General features: G+C 44.5%; 1 protein-coding gene across 2 annotated transcripts in view; it reads left to right on the forward strand.

The window, feature by feature from the left end:
- ctnnbl1 (catenin, beta like 1) overlaps window positions 1–15,718 on the forward strand; it is an 89,216-nt gene that overhangs the window by 32,588 nt on the left and 40,910 nt on the right. For both annotated transcript variants that reach the window (XM_083656366.1, XM_083656365.1), the window contains 2 exons: window positions 10,628–10,725; window positions 14,881–14,961. In XM_083656366.1, the coding sequence (XP_083512492.1) occupies window positions 10,628–10,725; window positions 14,881–14,961 (179 nt within the window). The remainder of the gene's footprint in view (window positions 1–10,627; window positions 10,726–14,880; window positions 14,962–15,718) is intronic.

Genomic DNA, 15,718 nt, shown 5'->3' on the forward strand with positions numbered 1-15,718 from the left:
AAAGAACCCCCCCCCCCCCCCAACGCTGAGCTCCTCCAGCACAGATTGAGATCAGTGGCATTTACACATTTTAGATTGTTACGTTTGTTGTCATAATCATGTTGTGTCATCTTGTTAGTGTATTTCAGAGGGACAGATTTGCTAGATCCCTGTGCAAACACATGTAATTAACACAGTCTCCACATCACGTTTCCTCTATATATATATATATATATATATATATATATATACATTACCGTAAATTCCGGACTATAAGACGCACCGGTGTATAAGCCGCGGGACCAAAATTGACTATTTTTTTCTTCTATAAGCCGCACCGGTCTATAAGCCGCGGGTGTTTTGATGTTTAATTACCATATGAAAGGGTTCGTGCACAGAGAGGAATGTCGGGAAAGCGATGGCTGTTTGGGGAAGCTCCCATTTATTAACATTTCAACAAAACAAAACAAAAGTCAGGTCACTAATCCCCAGACAAAATCACACAACAATAGGCTATATGTGCAGCAAACCTGTAACCAGAGAAGTCAAGTCACTAATGCTCGTCTTCCTCTTCTTCCTGCGTACTGAAACCACCAAAGTCCTCATCTTCAGTGTCGGAAACGAACAGGTTCAGGGTGGCTTCGTCAACCACTCTCCTCTCTCCTTCATTGTCACTCAAAACCAACGAACTCCTCTTCATCTATAGCTGTGTTTCCATTACAGTTTTTCGCAAAAGAATTGCGATATTTCTACAACTTCGACAATGTACAATTGCGACTTGTAGGCGTTTCCATTGAAGTTGCGTTTGAGTGATTCCCCGTTGCAGCAGCTGCCACAGTGATTACGCACGGGGATCTGCCCCATATCCCGTCCCCTGCATGCTCAAATCCAACCAATGGTCAATGGAAATCCCAACATGAAGTTACAATGCATATAAACGAGCCTGATTATCAATTCAAAAGAAAATGAGTTGCAAAATGTTGCTGGCTGCGTGAATGCAGTCAGCGCGACAGGCAGAGGAAAAAAGGTAGCCTAATAGCCTACAACTGGTCCGATTTAGAGATGGAGGGGGGAAAAGGCTGATTTGGTTCTATAATTGCACCTGAAACGTGTGCAATGTATTAGCCTACTCACAGTCACTGTATTCACTTCAGACAGCACCACCGCACCAGTGTGTGCTTTTCATCCTCTCATCTCGCCGCTGTGCCAAATGCGCGCACACAGGCAGCCTGCTGTCACCATGGACCGATTTCTGCCATTAAACATTATCTAATTTGCCCGGCTACGCTTTTGCACAACACTCGTCTTTCTGCTAGGTAGCGTTGCTTCAAAGTTTTCCACTTGCTGCGGAGGTTTTGACACGGCTATCGAACCTTACTTACCAAACTTATTTTCCGCTCCTTTTCCAAGGGATAATATGGGTCACATGACGTGCAAATGCGAAAAATGTGTTTCCATTACACTTTTGCGATAAACTGCTATATCGACACGTCTGAAAAACCACCTCATGATCATCTACTGCTCGTTCTCATGCTGTCGAGAACGAGCAAAGCTTTTTTTTGGTGAAAGAATCCTCCAGGGCGCTTCTTGTTAACAGTCCGAGTGAGTGGCAGGTCGAACGTCAAAGGCACTTCATCCATATTTATGATCTGCTCCGGTTCGATGGAATATTCCTTGATCTTCCTTTGTGTGAATTCGCCGAAGTTTGTGATTTTCTCCTGGTAGTCGGGGGAGGGAGTTGATGGGCTTGTGGCCGTTTGCTTACCGTAATTACCATATGTAAGTGGTCACGCACAGAGGGGATTGTCCCATTTACCGTATTACCGTAACATTTCAACAAAACAACATAACACAACACCACCGTTGTTTATTTTTACAGTGCACACAGTGTCCGCGGTGTGGTGAAAAGAGGGCAAGAGAGGAAATTAAAACAGAAGTGGATTTATAGTTAGAAAGAGTGCTAAAAAAGAGAGATTTTTTTTTTTTTTTTTTTTTTTTTTCTGAAAAAATCCATAGATAAGACGCACCGTTATATAAGCCGCAGGGGCCAAAAAACGGGGAAAAAGCCGCGGCTTATAGTCCGGAATTTACGGTACATATAATGGGAGTTGATCATGTTCTTGCTTTTTGCTCTCACCCTCCTCATACTAAATATGCAGTCGTATATTTAGATGTACAGTATATGAAGGGTTTCAAACCAAAACACATTGTGTCTTGTTTAAGAAAACAAATGCAACAAATTAAATTATATTGAAACTATAAATAAATCCATCGCTCAATAGATCAAGACTAGTTACTCATTTGATCTTTGTTCCAAAATGAGTTCTACTTTCATTTCAGCCATTTTGTGCGGTGTTTGGAATATTTTGAAATCTATGCATACTTCAATGTATTTAGTATGAGATTTTAATGGAGTATGGACACTTACGTAAATGATTGAAAGATTGCCTTCCACACACTACTACCTCTCGGAATAGAGAAAAAGTGACTGGACTGTGTTACTGCTCCTGATAGTGATAGCTTGCATACTCAAAATACCTGCAGAATATGCAGTAATGTATTTAATAGTAATATACTACAAAGTAGATTTTGTACAAGTTTTCACTCGCAATGATTTGTAGTGAAAATCCACAGCTCCGTCCCATCCTTCTCTTGGTGAATGTACAGTAGAGATCATCATGTAATTAGTTTTTGTGGATGTGTGAACCATCTTCTAACCCTGCTCTGTGAAATAGATGATAAAGACACGTTGATATGTTGTCAGCCAGGTTCCTCTGTTCTAGCTTTATCTTCTGGTTGTCAGCCAGGTTCCTCTGTTCTAGCTTTATCTTCTGGTTGTCAGCCAGGTTCCTCTGTCCTAGCTTTATCTTCTGGTTGTCAGCCAGGTTCCTCTGTTCTAGCTTTATCTTCTGGTTGTCAGCCAGGTTCCTCTGTCCTAGCTTTATCTTCTGGTTGTCAGCCAGGTTCCTCTGTCCTAGCTTTATCTTCTGGTTGTCAGCCAGGTTCCTCTGTCCTAGCTTTATCTTCTGGTTGTCAGCCAGGTTCCTCTGTCCTAGCTTTATCTTCTGGTTGTCAGCCAGGTTCCTCTGTCCTAGCTTTATCTTCTGGTTGTCAGCCAGGTTCCTCTGTCCTAGCTTTATCTTCTGGTTGTCAGCCAGGTTCCTCTGTCCTAGCTTTATCTTCTGGTTGTCAGCCAGGTTCCTCTGTTCTAGCTTTATCTTCTGGTTGTCAGCCAGGTTCCTCTGTTCTAGCTTTATCTTCTGGTTGTCAGCCAGGTTCCTCTGTTCTAGCTTTATCTTCTGGTTGTCAGCCAGGTTCCTCTGTCCTAGCTTTATCTTCTGGTTGTCAGCCAGGTTCCTCTGTTCTAGCTTTATCTTCTGGTTGTCAGCCAGGTTCCTCTGTCCTAGCTTTATCTTCTGGTTGTCAGCCAGGTTCCTCTGTCCTAGCTTTATCTTCTGGTTGTCAGCCAGGTTCCTCTGTCCTAGCTTTATCTTCTGGTTGTCAGCCAGGTTCCTCTGTCCTAGCTTTATCTTCTGGTTGTCAGCCAGGTTCCTCTGTCCTAGCTTTATCTTCTGGTTGTCAGCCAGGTTCCTCTGTCCTAGCTTTATCTTCTGGTTGTCAGCCAGGTTCCTCTGTCCTAGCTTTATCTTCTGGTTGTCAGCCAGGTTCCTCTGTTCTAGCTTTATCTTCTGGTTGTCAGCCAGGTTCCTCTGTTCTAGCTTTATCTTCTGGTTGTCAGCCAGGTTCCTCTGTTCTAGCTTTATCTTCTGGTTGTCAGCCAGGTTCCTCTGTTCTAGCTTTATCTTCTGGTTGTCAGCCAGGTTCCTCTGTCCTAGCTTTATCTTCTGGTTGTCAGCCAGGTTCCTCTGTTCTAGCTTTATCTTCTGGTTGTCAGCCAGGTTCCTCTGTTCTAGCTTTATCTTCTGGTTGTCAGCCAGGTTCCTCTGTTCTAGCTTTATCTTCTGGTTGTCAGCCAGGTTCCTCTGTCCTAGCTTTATCTTCTGGTTGTCAGCCAGGTTCCTCTGTTCTAGCTTTATCTTCTGGTTGTCAGCCAGGTTCCTCTGTCCTAGCTTTATCTTCTGGTTGTCAGCCAGGTTCCTCTGTCCTAGCTTTATCTTCTGGTTGTCAGCCAGGTTCCTCTGTTCTAGCTTTATCTTCTGGTTGTCAGCCAGGTTCCTCTGTTCTAGCTTTATCTTCTGGTTGTCAGCCAGGTTCCTCTGTTCTAGCTGTATCTTCTGTTGTGTTAGCTGAGCTTCTCCACGCGTTCCTCTTCACTCTTGCTAGGACCAAAAAAATAAATAAAATCTATATATTTTTCATCAAAAAAAAATATTTTAAGTTTTGGTCAGAGTCAAATGTTCTATCTCGTGATTCCAAATGTAGCTGAATCACTTAGTTTGACGAAGTAGAACTATTTTTCTAAGCATTTTACGAAATATAGATGGGGGGGGGGGAAATAATGGCGGATGAAATCTCTTGATGCGTATGCCTAAACTGGAAGTGGACGTGACTTTGGCTGTCTATACAAACTCCAGTAGACGGGTGTTTCTTAACTGGTTTGTACTGGTTTTACACCGGGGGAAAAAACTCAGTAATCTGAGTAATCTAGAAGTCTTCTAGCCATATTTTCACTTGCTTCAATGCAAATTAACTTGTTTTTTTGTTTTTCAATATTTTATTTTACAGTTTTCAAAACGGAACAGAACAGAAAAACAGGCTCAGACAAAGACAAAAGCATACATACGTACATTATATCAACATTTCAACATACGTGTTGACACCAGCCACGTAAAGTGTCTATGTGCTTCCAAGAAATGTGTGTGGGATCCCACGCAAGAGGTCCATAAAGAGTCAGCCAGGCGAGGCATCCGTCACCTCTAACCTCGTCCAAATAGGCCAGAAACGGATCCCAGACCTCAGAGAATTTCTGAAGTGAATTGATCCTCAGGAACCGGAGTCTCTCCATATACGTATAACCGAGATCATGTCCGTCAGCCACAGCTGGAAGGAAGGTGAAGAGGGGGACTTCCACTCCTTCAGAATAAGTCTCTTGGCGACAGTCGTCCCCTGTGTCAGAGACTGCTGCACAGCCGTAGGGAGGAGCAGCGAGGATGCTGAGCAGCCGAAGATGGCGAGTTCTGCCTCTGGCTGAAGGGCTACTTTGTAGGCCTAAAGCTTAATTTATACTTATTAGAAAGTGTCGCTCAGCACATGGTCGCAGACGAAAAAATAAAGTGTCGCTCATGGTGTTGCATTTATACTTCAGTGAACGTTCGCCTCGGTTCAACGGTCAAGTGACACTCGAACGAGCCAAAGAAGAGGAACGCACAGTGAAACCACCTCGGAGGCAAGATGTAACGTACTTGGCTGCAGCCGCATATAAACGACACACAACTCACCTCCTCTCTCGTTCTTTGTGATTTTCACGAAGTCATACATCAAGGACAGGCTGATGAAAATAGCGGGGACACGTTCATTCATTTCAATCGAGTGAAAACAAAAACAAGGAAGTCAAGCGCGTGCCATCTATATAGTCAATCAGACTTGCGCGACACATCGTGAGGTAGTCAGCGACACTAGACATTTCACCAGGTAGCAGACACTGCTCGCCGACACTTGAAAGTGTCGACTCAAGTCCTCATTTCTGTCGGCGACCATTTCAAAAGGGTTGGCAGACAAAGCATAAATTGGTCTTTAGAGTGCAAATGAACTTGTTTAAAAGATAAAATGTTGAAACACGTGACACTACATCAACAGTGGTTGAGTCATATGTCAAGATCATAAGTTACATGTTTCAAGAACTGTAAGAACAATAGGATTTCGAGACTCAATATGATTAAGACGCGTGCGTTTACAAAGCGTTAGGACGACGTGTCGTGTATACTGTGTCCTGCTAAATACTGATCTGGACTTCTCTAGCCCATCTGAGCGTTCAGACGCTGAGCTGGATTCTGGTTCTTCAGGCGGTGCCTGTGGGCACTGCAGCCCGCCAGGCTGGCCTGTGGTGCCGGGAGGCTGATTGCTCTCCCCAGGGCACAGGCAGTCCATGCCCAATCTGTCTCTCAATGAAGTGTCGCCTATCTGCACTCGTCTAGTAATGTCTGAACTTCCCTCAGCTGTCAGTCAATACATCCAGGGCACAGGGGCCATTTGCATGTTAACTTGGTGCTATGGATCCCCTGGGGCGTGGGCGGGTCATACGCTGGTGAATGGTTAGCAGAGGCTGAGCGGCTGCTGGCTTGTGGATACTGGATGATGTTGGCTGAATGTAAAATGTTCTTGTAGCTGATGATTATGTAATGTATGGATTCAGTTTGAAAATTGATAGTCATTATTTTATAAGGATATAGGAACAAATAAACACAGAAAAAATATTTTCTTAAAATCCGCAAATTTGTTTTATGTTTTGGTCCCAGTGAAATGTTATGTGGTCTCTCCCGTTTTTAAATATATCTGAACCGTTTGGTTTGAACAAGTACAACTATTTTTTATAAGCATTTGTCTGAAATGTCTACGGGAAAATAAATGGCGGATGAAAATCTCTGGTACCATACTGAAGCAGGAAGTGACACGTTCACTTTGGCTCTCTATTGATTTTGGGTTTAACGTCTGAGAATCTCAAGCCACAGTTGATCTTACGCACATTGTTCTTCAGTGTGGCTTAGCTTCTGCACTCTTCAGAAGCATTTAAGCCTTGGAAAAATATTGACGATCCTGTGTTTATTTTAGTCTTTGTTTTATTAGTTCAGAAAAATGCCATCTTCCTTCAGTCGTCGTTCTCCTGCCATCATCCGTCACTGACAGCAGTTTTCTTCGACAAGTGACAGTAGGGCCCGTTAATCTGTATTTAAACCAGCTGACAGCCATGTCGTTTGGCTAATGCTTTGTCAGAATGAACATGGATCTGTTGTGTGTGTTTGTTTTGGAGTGTCTGAAAGAAGACAGACCTTTACTCATCATCAGAGTGTATTTTAAATAGATAATCCTTCATCCTTTACAAAACAAGCCGGGCTCGCCGCATTTGTTTGTTTTCTCTTCCCTCAGGCCAGTTGTTCTAATTGTGCCGTATATTACATGACTATTTCAAAATGTTGCTACTTATTAAAGTTGTGACAACACATTCCTGTTCAGCTTTGGACCAGCCAACTAGGAGACGTCACTCTGGTCAGTCAAAAAAACCTCACTGCACATGTAGAGATGCCAGGTCCACAGGTCCCTGAGCTTGACATTTTGTCCGGGAGGCAGACTGGTGTTTTTGCTCAGTAGGAAGAGCAGACTGGTGTTGTTGTGGGGGCCTGGGTTTGACTCGGGGTCAGCAAATTATTCAAACCGTTTTACTTTTGAACCCAGCAAACGCATAACATTTATGTTATGCTATTTGACAGGGTCAATTTCAAATAATTCCCCCACCAAATTACTAAGATAACATTGCGCTTCTTAATTAATTTGATCATTCGAGGTTTAGTGGTCGTTAGTAAATGTTAGAATAGTATTTCCATACTCTGGAAATTAGTGTTTTTGCTTTTTTTTTATATTCATTCCAAATGCACGTCCACACATCCATGTGTAGTGCACACATGTAAAATGATGGGTGGGACACCGTCACCCAGACAGATGAGGAAGCGGTTTTACTGAGCCTCGCCCTGCATCTTGTACCCAAAACACCCTCCCTCCCTCCCTCCCTCCCTCTCTCCCTCCCCCCCTCCCTCCCTCTCTCCCCCTCCTCCCTCCCTCCCTCTCTCCCTCCCCCCCTCCCTCCCTCCCTCCCTCCCTCCCTCCAGCATCTCAACAGAGCGCTTGTGGTTTGGCTTTTAAACTCTTTGGAGAGAACGTTCCACAGCCGGCGATCAATAACCTCCCCGGCAGGGCGCGGAGGTGCCGACATCAATTACCACTCGGGTCAAGTTGATAAAGTAGCGTCCTTTTGGAAATGGCGTTTAGCCACCTTGTCATGGTGTCATGGTGTCATGGTGTACAGGAAATAAGCTTGTCTGTGTGTAGCGCCGTTCAAATAAGGGAACCGTCGTGGACTCCACATTGCTAACTCCGCTAAGGAGGTTCTGTTTTCAGCTCCATCTGTCTGTCTGTGAAGAGGATTATGGAGAAACTACTGGGCCAATTTTCATGAAACATCATGGAAGGGTGCAGCACGGGCCAAGGAAGAAGAACCCATTACATTTAGGAGCGGATCCGATCCAACTCGCGGTATTTCCATATCATAGCAGACTGGACTATTGGCCTTAGAGGTGTTCGTTCTCTGAGTGTCCTTCTAGTTTTCATTGCCATCAGTTTTACTGTTTGAAGCAAAAGACCCAGAATTGCAGCATTGCTCTAACTGCAGGTCATATAAGTCAATCAGTCATTCAAGCAGGTGATCAGTTAAGTCAGGCAGTCAATCAAACTTTATTTTGACATCAGTATACAGATATCTGCAATACTGACTCTGCAGTCCATGGTGCAACAGGCAACATTGTTAAGCAATGCAGATTAGGCATGGGTCGGTTTGAAAATGTTGAAACCGGTTCGATATTCCCCCCAAAAACGTATCAAACCGGTATATCGAATTTTACAAACACATTTTTTCATTATTTTTTTATTTTTTTAGTGTACCCCATGAATGACTAATGCGACTGCAGTTGGTGGCGATAATGCACCTCTAAGCTGGTATACCAACCAGCACTAACACTGAATAAATATGAGCAGAACCATTTAACTGTAACAACACACTGTTTTTATTACTCATAAATATTCAGCTTAACTTTTCTTCAAACATCAACACAATAAACAAAATAAGTAAAGTAAATAAATAAAAAATGTAAGGTTTTTTCGGTTCGCACGTGATCAAACCGGTTTGGGCTCGTACACCAAACCGAACCGGTAAAACCGGAAATCGACCTATGCCTAACGTAGATGGACATTTCTGCCAACTGTGAGGCCAACTAAGGTGTTTATGCTTCATCGGTTCTTTACAGCTTTAGTCCGTAAGTAACCCTTTTGGATCTTGCCCCAGTTGCCAAACGCGATTCCCATTGCAGATTAAATCACACGTCTCCACTGTCTCAAAGTGGTTTCTGAGCACTAGTACCGCCTCACTGCCGCTGCTTCAACTGAACAAAAGCAATGCTTCTTTTCATTCAGTCAGGTTGTTTACACACCTAGCTACTTAGCAGCACATTAGAGTATATTAGCAGGAATACACAATTTAGTGCGGCTTTTGGTAGGATTCAATTACATGAATTGATTCCAATTAGTTTTTTAATGTAGATCAGTGTTTTCCTGCCTCTGTGTGTTCCCGATCACATCCCTCCTTGAGATGAATATGTGTGTATTGTGACAGATGTGATGTTGAAGCTTTGAGTATTCTCAGCGTTGAAGCCGTGCAGGTCTTAGGGGATCTGACTGCAAACACCACCCCGTTTTAAAAGGCAGGAACGAGATTGATTCCTGTACGCTTGTTGCTTAGCAACTGCAAAGCCTCGTTGAGAAAGAATATTGACCTCTTGTTGATAAAGTCCAATTACTTTTTTTTTTTTCATCTCCCCTTCTGTATATCCAGAGATTGCACAATGTCATATTCCTTTCCCCGTGTGTGTACAGTACAGTCTATTGTTCATTCAATATTTTTAGAGAAATATTACAGTGCGATTGTCCCCTGCCGGCGCTGCCTGTTGGTAACTGGCTCTTTGGAGTGAGGAAAATGTCTTGCATAGCTTGAAGGGGGGCGGTTAACAAGGGCGCTCGATAGGACTGACGGGCTTTTGTTGCTAATTTAGTCAATTAACTGGAGGTTTTTTTGGCCCGCCTCCTTGCCGAAAGGCCTCGAAGCTGCAGCAAAGGGATGTTATCGCCACCGAGAAATGTAATTCAGCCGCCGGCGTAACCGTTACGCATAATGTTACAGCTTGTATTTAAATGAAAATTGATTTCTAAATTTCATTAACCGTTTTTTTCTTCTTCTCTTTGTTCTGTTCGCGCGCCGTATGAGTATCCATGCGTAGCTGGCTGTGTGCTGTAATTGGAAGTTACCGCTAGTCGAGTTGTTCTCTCAAGACGCCTCTGGACGAGGGTGTGAATGAGTTTTGCAGCGATCGGTTTTTCATATTTGCGCTCCGTTATTGTTGCAGACGAGCATACAGTAACGGGTCTACGTTTAATCCTGAAACACTATGAGCCACAATGAGGCCTGCTACCTTGTGGGGGGGGGGGCGGCCATAACTCAGGAGGTAGAGCAGGTCGTCCACTAATCGCTTTGGATAAAAGAGGTCGGTGGTTCGATTCCCCGCCTCCTCTCCACCACCGCGCATGTCGAAGTGTCCTCCTTGGGCAAGATTCTGAACCCCAAATTGCTCCCGATGGCTGTGCCAGCACCCTGCGTGGTAGCTTGCTGTCATCGGTGTATGAATGTCTGTGTGAATGTTCCTATTGCTTTGGATAAAAGCACTATATAAATGCAGGCCATTGTGTAAGTTGGCCCATAGAAATGGCTAAGTCTAATCTATATAAAGAAACTGAGTTTGAATAAACAGTAAGTTGACGAAACTAGACAATTTTTGTCAATTTTTTACTTGGCGATATTGATGGAGAGGGAAGCAGCATAATTGTCGTTAATCTCCTCTCCCCCCCCCATGTTCTCTGTTCTCCTCCGTAGAGCACGTCTCCTCCATCATCGCATCCATGCTGAGAAACCTCAAGTCCCAACAGAGGAGCCGACTCCTCAACAAGTTCACTGAGAACGACTGTGAGAAGGTCAGTCCTCCTCTTCTCTCTGGCTCCCCCTATCTGTCTGTGTCCTCCATTTCTCAATGTCAGAGCTATTCATAGCTTTCAAGGGGCGTTACGTGCTGCCGGGAACGCCCACCTGGCGGTCAAAAAAAAAACTTGTTCATTCCGCTGCCCGCCGAGTCGACTAGTTTCTCACGCTGTTTGTTCAGCCGTTTGTACACGTCTCTTTACGGCCAACGTTTCATCAAAGGTAAGCTCAAGTAACGTTACAATAATGATTAAAATACCCTGTTAACGTTACTTGAGCTTACCTTTGATGAAATGTTGGCCGCAAAAACGTGTGTACTTTGATGGTAGAAAAAAAGCCATTTGCCCTCCCCAGCGACTGAACCACGTCTAATCGCACAAATCCACAACCTCCTCCTGTCTGAGTTTTCTTTCTCCGACGGGATTCTGTAAAAGCACAAGCCAGGCGTGTCTCCTCGTCGGTTAGTGCAACCGATAGCACAACAGGTATCCGGCATTTTGGCTGAACAAACACAGCGTGAGAAACTAGTGACTCGCGGGCAGCGGAATGAACAAGTTTTTTTTTTGACCGTCAGGTGGGCGTTCCCGGCAGCACGTAACGCCCCTTGAAAGCTATGAATAGAGAGGCAAAGTGAACGTCACTTCCTGCTTCAGCACTGCACCAGAGATTTTCATCCGCCATTTATTTCCCCGCATAGACATTTTGTAAAATGCTTATAAAAATTGTTTTACTTGTTCAAACCAAACGGTTCAGATATATTTAGAAACATGACCAAAATGTAAAAGAAATTGTGGATTACATTTTTTTAACACATTGAGTGCCAGCGACGCCATATGGCGTCATTAGAAATTTACCGTAGGCTGCCAGCGACGCCAAATGGCGTCAGTAACTCCAAATTGTTTTTTTGACGGGGGGGTGTCGATCTAAGCTTCTTACATCGCCTCTTACAATATTGTAGCTATTGGAGGTCTATAACCTATTTTACAAACCCCATTAGGTGGCGACAGCACTCTCCTGATAAGAGAAAGTGGAGCCAAACACACAGAAGAAGTTGCTGGGGAAAAAGGAAATCGCATCGCATCCGTCCGTATGCATCGACATGCATGAAGCCAAACGCCAGCTGTGCCCGCAGCAGCTGCATCCGCTGTCACAACTGAGCACCTCCGTGTCTGCTGCGACAGCACATTCGCATAATCAGCCTTATTCTCAACTGGAAGCATTGTGGCCCGTGACAAACACACGCGGAACCAAAAAGCTGAATGTCGCGCACCATTCACTGTGTGTGCAGCAGCAGAGAGCCACCAGACACATAAGACACACACAGGAGGAGGCGTGTGCAGTTGAGGGGGGGGGGGGGGGGCACGCAGAGCAGCATACACTTCACCCAGACAGACCCAGACATCAGAAAATTAGCTTCAGAGTCAGTGATGTGCTTGAAATGTTTAATTTCACAAAAGGCTCATTATCTCAGCTCGTAGAAAAAAAATTCTGTTTTTGGTTCAATCAAGCTATCTTCTCCGGCTCATAACTAAAGAACGGAAAATGGGATCAATAAACTTTTTTTTGCAGGTGATAGAAGAGAGTCTCATCGTTATTTGTGCGTGTTCAGTGTTTACATAGTAATTATTAAAGAAATTATATGACTGTTTTAAAATGCATTGCGGCCTATGTGGCACAGCAAGCAACCTTTTGCCCAAGGGCCGTGGCACTCAAAGTGTTAATGTAGTTTTTTAAAGTTTTGGTCGGAGTGAAATGTTCTATGGTCTCTCCCGATTCTAAATATAGCTGAACCGTTTTAGTTTGACGAAGTAAAACAATTTTTATAAGCATTTTACGAAATGTCTATGGGAAAATAAATGGTGGATGAAAATCTCTGGTACAGTGCTGAAGCAGGAAGTAGGCGGTCACTTTGCCTCTCTATACTGACTACAGTCATTTTGGTTTTATTTTAATGTTATTATTTGCAGTCCTAATTGGTCACAGTAAGTTGGACACACGCATGTGTCTGCTTGGACTAATACAGATAAATACAGGCTGTGGCACTTAATAGACTTATTACACGTACGTGTGTGTGTGTGTGTGTGTGTGTGTGTGTGTGTGTGTGTGTGTGTGTGTGTGTGTGTGTGTGTGTGTGTGTGTGACTAATACAGATAAATAGAGGCTGTGGCACTTAACAGACTTATTAGACGTACTGTACGTGTGTGTGTGTGTGTGTGTGGAATTTATTTGCTGTTGGCATTTTTAATGGCTGCAGCTGTTTGTAAGGTCCTCATTTTCTTCACTACCTTACTTATCGATGCCAATTACCGTGTGTGTGTGTGTGTGTGTTTGTGTGTGTTGTCCATTACTACTAAGTACCGCTAACTACTAAGCCACACTGCTGTCTCACTTATCGACTGCTCAGCCACACTCCCTGCTGCCACGTCCATTTCATCGGTGTGTTTAAAGACCACGTGAGCCTGAGCGTCGCTGACGTCTCAGACTGAAAACACGTATTGCCTGAGATGAAAGAGGGTTGAGAGGCGGGGCCAGAGCGTGTCGATGATTTGATTTGACAGTTCTGTCGACTGGAGTTGACGTTGGCCAATCCTGGCGTGTTCCGCCCCCGAATCGAGCGTGTTCTGGCGCTATGCGAGTGGAATGTCCGAGGGTCCGGGGTAAGACCCGCGAACGTTAACGTTATTCCTGGAATGCGAGTTTAACGAACCAGTTACATGTCCTATGCATTCTACATTAACTCATTGAGTGCCAGCCACTTTTGGAGAACGGACGCTCCCAGTGCCAGAGTTTTCAGAGCGTTTTCAGTGATTTCTCGAGGCCCACAGAATATTGTGTGATATTACTATGTAAACACTGAACACGCAAAAAGAACGAACTGGCTCTATTGTATCATCAGCAAAAAAAAGTTTATTGATACCATTTTCCGTTCTTTAGTTATGAGCCGGAGAAGATAGGTCGTTTTGAGCAAATACAGGCGTTTCAAATTATTAGCTGACATATTCCGCCTTTTGTGAAATGCAGCATTTCAAGCACATTCACTGAGTCTGAAGATAATATTTTCTGATGTAGTGACATGGTGTAGTTGTGTGATGCCCTGCGTGCCCCACCCCCCTCTCCCCCCCTCCCCTCCTCAGCTGCAAACTCCTCCCCACACTACACAGCCTCACGCACCCACTCTATTTTCGGAGTGCTCCGTTTGTGTATGCCGGGCGGCTCCCAGCGCGATAGGGAAGAGCCAAACCGGACTGCTGAATGGTTTGGCGTCGGGTGCTGCTTTTCTGGTGGCTAATCGTGTGGAGAAACTATACAGACAGACAGACAGAGACAGAGGGGCTCAGTTGTGTGCGCGGATTGACTCCTGTTCGCAGCCAATGTCAGCTCCAGACAGAGCAATCTATATGGCTCTGGCTGCAGCATGCATCGGTTTCTCTTTGATCACGGCTTTTTCCTCCTGTTTCTCAGGACCTGTCTCTAATCTGGAGAGCACTGTCGCCACCTAATGGGTTTGTAAAATAGGTTATAGACCTCCAATAGCTACAATATTTGTACAGGAGATGCAGAAGGCTTTGATCGACGTCCCACCGTCAAAAAACGCATTGGACGTCGAAAGACGTCCTTGGCACTCTACGTCACTATTTAATTGGACGTCGAAAGACGTCCATGGCACTCAATGAGTTAAATGAAGCTGTGAGCGCTGAAGGAGTGCGTGACCGTCCGCATGTCCTCGAGTGCCCACCCGCCCAGGTGGGGTCGTCAAAAAGGGCCTTTCTGTGTGGAGTTTGCATGTTCTCCCCGTGCCCTCTGGGGGTTTCCTTCATATAGGAACCCCTCACCAAAACATGCAATATCCTGAAAATGCATGCAAAAACTTGATCAAAAATGATTTTTGTGATTTTTTTTGCATGCATTATTAAATAGGTGCACTGAATACCCAGGTATGTGGGCTAAAATGAATATAAAATTCATTTTTGGGTTCAGCTCGTCTTTAACATCTTAAAATGATTAGAGAATTTCAACTAGGCTTGACTTATTGTTCCATTCTGGGTTAAATGTGTCTCATGTAGGAGAAATAGTCAGAGCGACAGAGAGGATGTGAACCATACATACATTTATACACTCTTATCTCTCTCCATTATTCTCTCTGTCTCCAGGTTGACCGACTGATGGAGTTGCATTTTAAATACCTGGACGCTGTTCAGCAGGCTGACAAGAGGATCGAAGGAGAGAAACACGTAAGCCTCTCTCCTTTTCCCTCAGTCTCTCTCCTCTCCTCTCCTCTCTTCTCCTCTCCTCTCCTCTCTTCTCTTCTCTTCTCTTCTCCTCTCCTCTCTTCTCTTCTCTTCTCTTCTCCTCTCCTCTCTTCTCTTCTCTTCTCCTCTCCTCTCCTCTTCTCTCCTCCTCTCTTCTCCTCTCCTCTCTTCTCCTCTCCCATCCTCTCCTCCTCTCTTCTCCTCTCCTCTCCTCTCTTCTCTTCTCTTCTCTTCTCTTCTCCTCTCCTCTCCTCTCCTCTCCTCTCCTCCTCTCTTCTCCTCTCCTCTCTTCTCCTCTCCCATCCTCTCCCCTCCTCTCCTCCTCTCTTCTCCTCTCCTCTCCTCTCCTCTCCTCTCAATTTCAACCACAATCCAAACACACACGGCTGTGTCCCGCAGTAGCAAGAGTTGTGATCACAAAATGACTCGTGAAATCCGTCCAATTTGTTTGTTTTATATGAAATTAAGTTTCCATATTCTCCACACATAGAGACACTGCAGAGCGCGTCATCATTCAGAAACCACTCCCAAAACGGGGGGGGGGGGGACTGAAACATAAACCCCCCCCCCCCAATCCTGGCGTTCTCCTATGTTGTGTGCATGGTCGCGTGTTGCACACAAAGATCATATATACGGAAGATTAACACTGCAACTTACGGTACTTCCTTGACAGCTAGATGCACATTTTTCTTCTCGCCAATACTCAATGGCATCCTTGTTTTGCTCAGGAGTACAAAAA

This window comes from Poromitra crassiceps (assembly GCF_964638095.1).
Source record: "Poromitra crassiceps genome assembly, chromosome: 20".
NCBI classification, from domain to species: Eukaryota; Metazoa; Chordata; class Actinopteri; order Beryciformes; family Melamphaidae; genus Poromitra; species Poromitra crassiceps.